The sequence below is a fragment of the Siphateles boraxobius genome, unplaced genomic scaffold, assembly GCF_051911475.1.
Source record: "Siphateles boraxobius isolate OS27281-9 unplaced genomic scaffold, OSU_SipBor_1 5, whole genome shotgun sequence".
Classification (NCBI taxonomy): domain Eukaryota; kingdom Metazoa; phylum Chordata; class Actinopteri; order Cypriniformes; family Leuciscidae; genus Siphateles; species Siphateles boraxobius.
In genome coordinates, this window is record NW_027509141.1 from 33,674,144 (window position 1) to 33,686,352 (window position 12,209).

The 12,209-nt window shown below is 43.4% G+C and overlaps 1 protein-coding gene across 9 annotated transcripts in view; it reads left to right on the forward strand.

The window, feature by feature from the left end:
* Window positions 1-12,209, forward strand: part of camta1b (calmodulin binding transcription activator 1b) — a 304,866-nt gene that overhangs the window by 265,911 nt on the left and 26,746 nt on the right. For all 9 annotated transcript variants that reach the window (XM_077204055.1, XM_077204062.1, XM_077204057.1 and 6 more), the window contains one exon: window positions 10,173-10,326. In XM_077204055.1, the coding sequence (XP_077060170.1) occupies window positions 10,173-10,326 (154 nt within the window). The remainder of the gene's footprint in view (window positions 1-10,172; window positions 10,327-12,209) is intronic.

Sequence of the window (12,209 nt, forward strand, 5' to 3'; positions counted from 1 at the left end):
TAAACGTAGTCAATACTGTAATACAATCAAACCACTATGAGTGATGAGCTTTGACCCTTACTTATAATTCTATTTGGCTGTCCGATTTTATATGTCATTGTATTTTTAATTAATGAATATAAATATTTACCACTGGTCAAAATACACATTTTTGAAAATATCAATGATAATAAATAAATTGGAATAATTATATTACAGTATTGAAGTAGAAAGAAACATGACTTTTTTCTTAGTTTTTCTGTGATTTAATAATTTGTGCAACAAAGGGTTAATACAGCGCTTCAGGCTCTTTTTCTCTCGAAATCTCTCTGTAAACTTGTGTATTCATGTTTTAATGTCAAAATGAATAGCATCAATGGGATGAATACTTTAGACAGCTTGAAGGAAGCCACAGAAAACAGCTTGAAGATGAAGTGATTGGAGAGACTATAAAGTGCAGATATCAGTGTCAGGAGCCTCTGGGCAGGACAGCGGAGACGAGCCAAACTCACGGTTTAAATGCAGAAAAACCTAATGGGTTACAAAACACACTTCTGTGTGCACACGTAAAACCCCTTCACGTGTGAGCTGAAATTGCCCTTGAAATGAAGTGTGTGTATGTGTGTGTGTGTGTGTGTGTGTGTGTGCGTGCGTGCGTGCGTGCGTGCGTGCGTGCGTGCGTGCGTGCGTGCGTGTGCGCGCGCCCTGGGCAGAGAGCAGCTTAATGATGGACACACTGGAACATTCATCATCATGTTCACTGCGTCCAGGGCAGCTATTAAACACAGCCCAGAGTACAACACACACACACTCAGTGCATTTACACTAACACAATATGCAAAGGAGACAGCTATGAGTCACACACATATGCGCTCATTTAGTATAGACAATATTGCAATCACAAACAGACCGTGTGATCGATAGATGTAACGCATGAACAGTGTCATGCCTGCAGAATGTCAAACACTGTGCGGAAGCTGTATCTGGATCCGTGTGATTCACATTTAGAAGCATAGTTCATCCATAAATTGAAGTCAACATGAAATCAAAATGGACATTTCTTGTTTTTCATGACATATTGCACTATTAATTATAAATGATTTATGTGTTCACGTCAATTTTTTTTTTATTCATGCGCCCTCATAATCTTCAAACAAAATAACTTCCTCTCCGACATCTCTTGTTTTCTCTGATGAGCTGTTTTATTCAAATATACACCACAATAGGGAAAAAATTTAATTGCATCTTCCACCCCATGGGTCATTTTTTCCATATAGTGAAAGTAAAACAGGACTGCGGCTGGAAAAAAAAGCACCATAAAAATATCTGAGGGGAAAATTTTCATTGCTTAAAAGCTTAAATTTCAATCTTTTCCCTCACACAGATCTCATATTTGGTACTATTTCTTATTCATATTGCATTTGCGTGTGTTTTTGAATGTGTGTTTGCTGTGCAGCAATTTGGACGAGACACACAGCTGAAGTGCAGCAGGTGTGAGACGACTCCAGACATTTACAAACTGACACAGACGTGCCTGTAATGCAAGATCCACCTGTGTGGAAGGAGCGAGAGAGAGAGAGAGAGAGAGAGAGAGAGAGAGAGAGAGAGAGAGAGAGAGAGAGAGAGAGAGAGAGAGTATTTATACACTTAATTTATTACCTTCATTAGCTTTGATGAGATGGGAAGCAGTTTATAGTTGAGCTACACTGGCCACACATGCAAACATGCGTGTTTGTGTGCGAGAGTGTGTGTATCTGTCAAGACTTGTTGCCAGGTTACAGCCATGTGTTGAAGCTGCCATAAGCAACAGCACGTATTGCGCCATTGGGAAGTGAACCTGAGAGAAATGGAGTGAAAATCACTTACAAAATTCAGTTCTAAAACAAGGAAACTTTCGGGGTGAGTCAGCACGTCACTGTGGGGAAATTTGATCTTTTGACAGAGTAAAACCATCTTAAACATTAAAAAACGAACACATCTACATGACATGCACTTACAACCGCCTTATACAGGAAGAGGTTTGACTGACATGATATGACTAACTCAGTTTGCTTTTTATGTGACCTTAGAGGTGCAGGAAAAACGTCTCAGTTTACGACTGTAACCTATGTTCCCTGAGAACAGGGAACGAGACAATACGTCATCGACGCTATGGGGAATGCTTCAGGCGTGACAGGTGTCTGAAATCACTACCAAATCACGTCAATCACATTGACAAGCGACAGCCCGTGAATCATTAGAGTAATGATTAATGTAGGGATGGCCCGATACCATTTTTTTTCAAACCGATACGAGTACGAGTATTTACATTTGTGTACTTGCCGATATCGAGTACCGATACCGATATTTCTACCGCGAAAGTAACTATAGGCTCCCAGAAAAGAAGACAGAAGACTATTTTAGAACACAGGTTAGAAGACTGTTTTTATTTTCTTCTCTGCTTGTTTTAACAAGTCTAAAAATAAATAATAATGAGTAAAATAATAAATGTATTAACACACAAATCACTGTTAATTTAACATAAAAGCAAGCAGTTACTGCGTGCATGGTCTGACATGACTGAATGCGCCCAAAGTGCGCTCCCTTAATAGTCTAATTCCTAAAAAGTTGACAGTTCATCCCGATCTCACACATCTGTTATTATCAATGAAGCTGACTGCACAATGAATCTTTCATAATATCCACACTTTGTTTGTTATAATTAGAGGATTTGCCAGCATACAGAATTCAGCACTGAACAAAAAAGTTTTGAGCAGTGAGGGGAGTCTATCTTAAATGCTTCTGATTAGCCATTGCGTTCAAGAAATCAACACACATGTCTGTGATTGGCTACATCGCTCAACGCTGCAAACATGTTATGAATAGAAACTCTGGCCTGTAAATCGTTTCTATTTTGTTTTAGTTGTTCTTCTTGCTTTTCTGCAACAGATGAATGAAAATCTATTAGTTTTAATATGTTGTATTCATAGATATGTCTAGTTTGCGGGAGTCCCGCGAATCGTTTTATTCTCCCGGAACCCGCACACACAGAGTGAGTGCATTACCGCCCGCGCCCGCGCCCGCGCTCGCGCTCGCCAATCAGATCTAGTGCCGCGCCGCACTCTTTTGCGTTGGGAGTGCACGTCCCTATGCCTCAGTTCACCTCGACAAAGCACTCGCGGCGGCCAGTTTCGTTTCGCAAAATGTACGTGGTATCGGGGCGTGGTATCGGCGAATTTTTATGAGTACGAGTACGAGTATATGAGGACAGTATCGACCCGATCCCCGATGCCAGTATCGGTATCGGGCCATCCCTAGATTAATGTGCAACCTGGAAGTATATAAGTGCGCCTTGCAACATTACAAATCACCTTATCGTCTGAAGGGACTGCACTTTAGCGAGCCAGGGCGCAAGCTCGCCTTCAGCAGCTGCCTATTAAGGCTAGCTGAAACAGATAGCAAGAGGCCACTAGCTTCATAAACCCAGCACCATAGGGAACCATTAACAGGGAGGCCTACAACCTGAAAACGTTCCATTCAGGGAGACCCAGTAGTGCCTAAACCCTGATCACCATAGCATGTGGGAAACTCACCCTCAGGGAGGCATGGTGAGGCCTACTACCTGACCGTTCTCATTCTAGGAGGCCTGGAGGAGCCTACCACCTGATATCACAGCATGTGGGAACTCACCTTCAGGGAGGCCTGTTGAGGCCTACTACCCGACAGCTACAACATTTGGGAGCTCACATCAAGGGAGGTCAAGAGGGGCCTACTACCTGACAGCCACAACATTTGGGAGCTCACATTCAGGGAGGCCCAGAGAGGCCTAGTACCTGATAGCCAACGTAAGTGGAAATTCACCTTCAGGGTGGCCGGCTGAGGGCCACATCCTGATAACAAAGTACGTGGGGAGCTCACCTTCAGGGAGGCCTGGTGAGGCCTACTACCTGGTAACCACAGTATGTGGGGAGCTCACCTTCAGGGAGGCCTGAGTGGCCTACTACCTGATAACCAATGGTAGCTATGAGCCCTGAGTCCGGGTGATAGTGCAAGATGGCCTGCTAAGGCCAGCCAGCTGGGGACTCGCCTAGCAGGGAGGCCTGTTCGGGCCTACTAGCTGATAGCAAGTCATATTCTGCTAACATACACTGTTGGGAACCATACTACACAAGCATAATTTACTATTTGGCTTCCAGTAGCGCTATAGGTATGTCCCACAATGTTGGGACTCACCTCCGAGGAGGCCTGTTTAGGGCCTACTACCCATCAGTGAGTCAACTGCCCGAACCACCAAGGCCAACCCCGTAAAGTGTGCTGGCCTACAGCGCCCTCTTGGGGGCTGCCCAACCAAGGAGGCCTGCTGAGGCCTACTACTCAATGGCGCAGCCTTCATTGGCAAATAAGCTGTTCACACAGCACCTACAGCATCCAGGTGCCTAACCACATCGCCCACGGCAGTGTACTCTGCAAGAAAGCTAGCACCCTTAAAACAAGGGGAGTACAAGCATACGCCACTCTGCCTAAACGGAGGCCCCAGTTAGTCAGGGGCCTACCATCTATGCATGGGCGTCAGCTCAGGGCAATGCTCTGGCTTCAGGGGAGCGTACTTCGACAAAAGAAGAAGTGAAGGCTTACTTCATACTAGACCCGAGCCATAGTGGTGCGAGGTAGGAAAATACAGAACTAGGAGTGAAGTGCTCAGACCTACCCAGTATCACAGGGGAATACTCACACTTCACCCTGAGGTTACCAGGGTGCGGGCCTGCCAGCGGCTCTAGGGGTGACAGAAATTTATCTGTGCCCAACCTAGGGGAGTGGGGCTTGACCTAAAAGCCACCACCTACAACCCAGCACTCGAGCAGCAGCTCAGCGAGGTAAGTAAAGCCTATACTGGCGGCCTAATCCGTATGCCAGTTCTGCACGGCAGGGTCGGGCAGACAAACCCCGTCTTCTTAGTGAAGCGAAAGATGACCTAACCCTGCTCAAAAAAGACAGAAATACCACGGAGGCCTGATTGAGGCCTAGCATCGGAGGCCTGATTGAGGCCTACCACGTCCTTATAAACCAACCTCTGCACCAAGCTGCATTACTCTAGTCGCCCCAGAATGCAGAGAAGGGGGCGGGCCATGGCCTAACAACTCCCATGGGAGAAGGCTGTTATACAGGGATGCAGAAACATACATTAACAAAGTGAAGAGTCAGAGGAATAAATGCTAAACTAAGCAGAGCGCCTCAATATCCCAGGTACAGCCTAGGCCAGCTACAGAGCCCTGGTGAGGCCAGCCTGTAAGCATAGATCTCACTGAGGGCTCGGAGCCACAGCCACTAAAGAATATAGTCTGTATTATTCCATACAAAGGGCTACAAAATCGCTCAGCCTACTGAAAACCCAAACAGAGCTCAAGGGGCAAAACACTCAGAGAAGTCAAAACGGCCCCGTGGGCCGGACATAAGATCTAACTGAAGCACTAGCGTCAGTCAACACTCTAAGTAAAAACTTCTAAAAGAGAGAGACCAACTACTCTACCCTAAGGTGGCCTAGCAGCCCGAAGGCTAACACAGTTACCGTTCTGGCTACCTAACAGGGAACTTCAGGGCCCTAATAATCCAATAAAGTTCTCTTACCTTAGTACTTTGACATGACCCCATAACTCTATACAGGGAACGCGGTCTGTAAAGAGAAACATTTTATTTTTTAATCACAAAAAATACTCTTCAAAAGACTGGTCAGCTCACCTGCGGCGTGTGAAGTAAAGACCCGCCAGATAGTTATTTTAAGAACCTGGGATCCACCACTACACAAGCCTGAAAGGGGAGTTTCCACAAACCAAGCCTAGGTGGGCCGTCAGAACATAGTTCTCATCATAGGCCCATCCCCAGCCCTCCCGCTTGCCGGGGTAGGGACGCGGATCTCAGCGGTACAAGTTTTGATTGCTGCTGAGCGCGCCTTCGCCTCCCTGAACTTACCCACCACCGCCTCTACGGAGGTGCCGAAGAGTTCGGAAGGCGAAACCGGCGAATCGAGGAGAAAGGCTTTTTCTTTCTCCCCGATGTCGGCTAGATTTACCACAGATGCCTCTCCGTGGCCACCATCACCGCCATCGACCGTCCGATCGCGGCAGCGGTTTGCTTGGTAGCCTGAAGAGCCAGATCTGTGGTGTGGCGCAGCTCAGCCACCGCCTCAGGGGACATCCCTGCCCCCTGGTCGAGATTCCCCAGCAGGTCGGCCTGGTACGCCTGTAACACTGCCATGGTGTGCAGTGCAGCACCGGCCTGACCTGGTGCCGTGTATGCTCTGACATTCAAACGAGCCGTTGTTTTCAGCAGTTTGGATGGCAGGGTTGGAGCTTTCAGTGTCGCTGCCCGCCCAGACACGAGATAGTTCGCGAAAGTCTCGTCAATGGTCGGCATTGACATGTACCCATGCTCTCCGATCCCCTCAACATCAGCGAAACTGGCCCGCTGATGTCGGGGGATACGGGCAGAGTATGGGTTCTTCCTTGCCCTCTCGATCTCCATATGAAGATCAGGAAGGAATGGAAGGCTCACCTGAGCTGGTGGTGTATGGCCGGGGAGAAACCGATCGTCGCCTGTCGGCAGCGCGCTCCATCACATCCACCAGCTCTGCATTCACGGGGCAGGATGGCTGAGGAGGTTCAGGATCTACCTGATCATAAATCTCCTCAGCCGTCTCCTGCGCGTCCTGAAGAGCATCAACTGCAGGTACAGTCGGTGAGTAATCTTCCCCATCGACCTGCAGTTCGCCCTCGTCAGCCGTCGAATCATCTGTGAGGTTTACAGCCCTCTCGAGGCGATCGACGAGCTCCATCTGTGAGCCCCATGATGTAAGTCGCCGCTCGGCCTCAGCACGAGCGGGGCCCGCACCATGAGGTCCAGACACTAAACCCCCTTCACTCGAGAAGAGGGCCAGACGAGAACGGAGCGTTATAAGAGAAAAACGCTCGCAGTTCGCACAGAGGGCTCCCTCGAGAACCTCCCGTGCGTGCTCTTCACCCAAGCAAAAAACGCACAGCTCGTGTGTGTCGGCCGGTGTCAGAAACCTCAGAAACCACGGGTCGGCACACTTACGAAAACAATCTGCCTTAGCTGTGCGTTTCATCTTTCTCTTACCTTTCCAATCAACATTACAAAAATCAACATTACAAAAATATTAGATAAATGTGCAACAGATTTGCAACCCAAGAAAAAGTGCAACAGTTTCTGTAAAGGCTCTACAGATAGAAGAGGAGAAACTGTAGTAAAATGTGTGTGCACTGCAAAAAAAAAATCATTTTTCTAATCAATATTTTCTTTTTTTCAGTAAACGTCTTAACACCCTTCAAGCAAAGATGAACAAATATAATTTTTGTTCTTCTTTTCTTGTTGTCTTGCAAAAAACTTTCATTTTACTTCTTAAGTAAATAATCTTGTTTTAAGGATGTTTAGTGTCATTTTTAGGCCCTTTGGAAGTTTGCTGAGGCCCCCTAGTGGGCTCCGGGCCCCTGGCTGAGAACCACTGTCAGAAATTCTACTTTCACATTCATTTTGTGTTTTATATCAAATATTTTGGCCAATTTGATTAAATTAACACATTTTACAATGTTTAAATACATTCATAATACATTAGTACTGAAAATATTTTAAAAAACAGGCTATTTACTCTAACTCTGCCCACTGACATCTGGTCAATTTTTAAAGATAGTTAACGGTAGCAATAGTGTAGAGGTAAGGTGTGTGGCTAAAAGTTGTGACACAAATGGACCCGCGGTCGAATCCACCTTTTGCCAAACAAAAACAGATTATGTGACTCCCTGAAATTGCATAAAACCAGACAATCAAATTTGCATTTTTGCATCAGGCATTTGTGACTGAAACTACGTGAGACCCTTCTGTTGCTCATATTACGCTTGACACTTTTGAGCAACTACATCCCCTTTCCAGAATGTTCTTGCTCATAAAAACGGTGAGTGGTGGCGAATATGCTGGCGTAGAAGTTTTAGCACAAAACAGTAAAATAGTGCCTTCAAAGAGCAAACAAATAATACAATCCAATTTCTCTCTTTGTTTGAGACTGTGATGAAATCAGCTAGTTTTTTCCCCCCTTAAATCTACCAAAGGTATTGTGCAAACACCTTGAAATATGCATCCCTGAATGTGTTAGCTCTTTTCCGTCTCCCATCTGGTCGCTAACGCTGCAATATTAAAATGCTAATGGAGCCGTCGGACAGACGCTGAGAAAGGAGAAGTTGATTCCATCTTTCACGGAGCCTGAGAGAGACGTACTAACTCTTCCGGGCAAGAATACTGAATGATTGGCTCTATTTAAAAGCCAAAGGTGATGCAAAGACAAAAGGAACTGATTTTAAAGTCAAGTTCTGACCCGTATCTCATCGATTAGCTCAGATCGCGTGACTCGCTATAGAGTTTCGGGAGGAAAAGCGTGGAGTTAGATTGATAGAGAAGGTAAGTAAGTGGCAGCAGGGGGAATTTATTGACAGTTTAACATTGACAAAGCTTCAAAAATGGCTCAAGCTGCTGCCGCTGCCACATTTCTCTCTGTCAGAGAACCCGTACCATCCTTTCCCTTCATGCACATGTGCTTTTACTCAACCACAACAATAAACTAGATCATTTTTCATCAGAGAAAAATGATGATTGGTGAATAACTAATCCTAACTGACTCAGTTTCTCCATCTCTCTTACTTTCTTGGCTATAAATGAGCATAAAATGCACAACACTCCTGGCTGTTTCTGTGTTTGGTTTAGGTACATGTATCAGTCGTGTCCTTTGGGTGTATCTATGAGCTACGGTTTGATTACTCAGTTGAAGCCGCTGGATTTCTGCCCCCAAAGCTCCACGTTTCCCCTTCACACCCACGACTCATGCTTATAGCAGCTGAGCTTTAAACAACACCTATTACTCTTACGCTGTCAATTAGGATAATTTATGGCCGTAATTCTGAGCCGGCATGAATTGCGGTGTTTTGATGTTGGTAAATACTTAGAAGTTAATTGGGGGCATCTGCTCCGGGGAGTTCGGGCGAAGAATGGGAGACTGTTGTGTTTTCACGCGTGCTTGCCAATTAACAACTCCCACCTCCATGCCACCGAACGCAAAACAACTCGCAGACCCGACGTTTAACGCGTTTGCTCCTCCGCCGTGGCTCAGATTCTCTGTGTGTGTGTGTGTGTGTGTGTGTGTTTAGATGAAGTTGTAATTGCATGGGTTAATTTCACTTCCTTTTCACTTTTTTTTTAACTGTATGCAAATTCTGCCCTGTGGACTTCTGTAAAACACACTTTTAATACACAAGTTTTTATTTGTTAAAGTCCCCATGAAATCCAAAATGAAAGTTTTTTTGACTTAAAGTATGAATATGTTAGCCTTAAGGTTATCTAGTAGCTAGTGCGCTCCAAAACAATGATACCATTCGAAAAACTTAGTCTCTCACTTCTGCCAACATGGGTCAATGATTTTGATGACATCACTCTGCACTTCAGCTTTTCATCATTTTTTCTGTCCAATTTAATGCTCTCTAGAATCTAAAGCATCATTATAAATAGATGCTGAATCAAAATGTAGCAAACCTTTGTCCACTGTTATGGTCCACTGTTATCTTGATACCACATGCCATGAAACATAAATTATGGTCTGTCTATTTGAGACTCACTGACACTTGTCTCATTAGCAAGTGCACTAAAAACTTGATAAAACTCTTGGTTGTGGTGGAAGTTAGGTCACGACTTATTGACAGTCATAATTTGTGTAAAAAATTATATAATAATTTTCATACCTAAAAATGTTCAGTCTGTTTATATATGCATTGTTTTTTTTATAGTTTAAGGTAACAAATCTGAGTTTGGGAGGAAAAGCTGAAATCTCTTCTATTTATAATAAAGAAATCTATCTATCTGTTCTAGTTATAATTAAAAAAAAGTCAGTCCCTGAAGTTGAAGAAACGCCAGTATGCGAGAGCACCATAGCAATATATATTCGGTTGCCATGGTTTACCACATTTTATTCAAGACATTCTTCCTAAATCTTCTCCATAGACCCAATCAAAAAAATGTTCGGACTTTCGTTTGAGCAGAAACTTGATCCTGTCGCTGTTCTCCTTTTGTGTCAACTTCAACTCGCTCTTCTCTTAACTTCCTTCTTCCCTCATTATATACGTTCTTTCATCTCGTCATCTCTTTCTTTTTTCTCTCTTTAGAACCCTGACATTGTCCTGGTCCACTACCTGAACGTGCCCGCCATAGAGGATTGTGGGAAACCGTGTGGACCCATCCTTTGCTCCATTAACACAGATAAGAAAGAATGGGCCAAATGGACCAAGGAAGAGCTCATCGGGCAGCTCAAACCCATGTGTGAGTGTTAAACTACATTTATAGTCTGTTTATTAGTAGTATAGAAAAAAACAAGGCACGTTTAGTTACAGCTGAGACCATTACACACTGTGTATATGTATTTAGCTATTTATTTAATAGCTATATATATTCATGGTTATTTCAGAGAAGATTAATCTGTATCTACATGGTATTTTGGGTATTTAAGTCACACTTGAAATATCTGAATGTCATTGCATGATTAGATCATAAAATATCAAAACAAGTGGCATTTGCCTTCATATTTTGTATCACATTCAGACATTTTAAAGTGTCCAAATACTGTTTAGTTCTCCGAGGGGTGCATCTGTACTACACGTCAGGAAAAGATCCAAATCATTTTGACACCCATCCTCTGGTCTCTCCTGTGCTTTTAACTCCACAAAACCAGTAGAGTTTAAGACCGCGTCCGTGTTCACACACTGCCATTCACAGCAGTGTAATGTTAGAGTGACTTTTAAATCTTAACACACATCAATGAGTCATTAACTTCATGATGTGGTAGAAAGGGCAGGAGAACGCTTCTCATCATCATCATCATCTCTTTGAATGACCTTCGGCGAGTGAAGCTCAATGACGGTGTGGTACTGCCGCCTACTGGTGACAGCTGGACGTCGCAGAGAGTTTTAGCTGGGTGGGAAGTCTGGAAAGTCAAATATTTAAGGTGTCTGACTGTTCTCACCACTCATGTATTTTGAATGATGCAAGCTGTTCAGATCAAATGTGGCCTTGATGTGGCCCATATATGTACTGGGGCATAAAAAGGGCATTCTGCTTAGATGTGTGTGATTCAGGTAAAAATATCTTAACATGTCAGCGAAAGAATGTCAACATCATTTAAATATCGCATAAAGAACATTGAGCTTATTTTATTTTATGTCAGTTACGCACATTTACCCTGTATTCTCCATAATGTAATAGGTCTGGATGTCTTACCTTTGAGTTGCTATGTAATTCTGATTATTCTCGATGATTTTAATTTGATTTTTTTAATATATTTTAAGTCACCCATCAATCATTAAATTTAGTACAGCAATATAATTCAATACTGTAAACTTGTTCGTTTGTTTAATATTTATTTATTTTAATAACAGAATGAGAATTTAAAGGTGAAATGTGCTTAACAAAAGGCAAATAAGCAAAATACTATAAAATGCATATATATATATATATATATATATATATGCTATATATAAATATATGCATGGAAGCAGCTGTGTTTTCTCTCTCTCTCTCTCTCTCTCTCTCTCTCTCTCTCTCTCTCTCTCTCTCTCTCTCTCTCTCTCTGTGACAAACTGATTTGTATTGACTGAAATCATGAAGTTCTTCTCTGAGTGTCTCTAATTGGATTGTGTCAGATGACTGGGATGTTTATTTCTGGACTGAAAGATGAAAAATTATGCTCTCAGTAGATGAAGTGCACAGTTCCATGCTGTGTTTTCTCTCAATATTAGAAGAAGCAAACAAGATGGCTTTAGTAACTGTCACTCTGCTCATATAGATCTGTGATGCTTTCATCTCATTAAAGCAGCACCCAGGGCCTCATTACAGGAACATACTGCACATTAAACAGCATAGATAGAGTAAACCCGTATTTGACTGTTTCGGGCTTGTAACATAAACCATTCATTGATCTACTGTGTATTTAGCTGTAGTACCTGAAAATGTCCAGCAGATGTCAGGGTTGAACTGCTTTGCTTTATTAGACTGGCCACATTGTTTTGGATGATCTGAAACAGCAGCTGTTTAACTGCAGTCACCTCACAATTGACATATAATTTGAAAGAATGTAAAGCATTTTTTTCTGGCACTTTAGGAATGTTCCAAGTAGACAAAGTTAGCTTGTCTAAACAAAACTACACCAA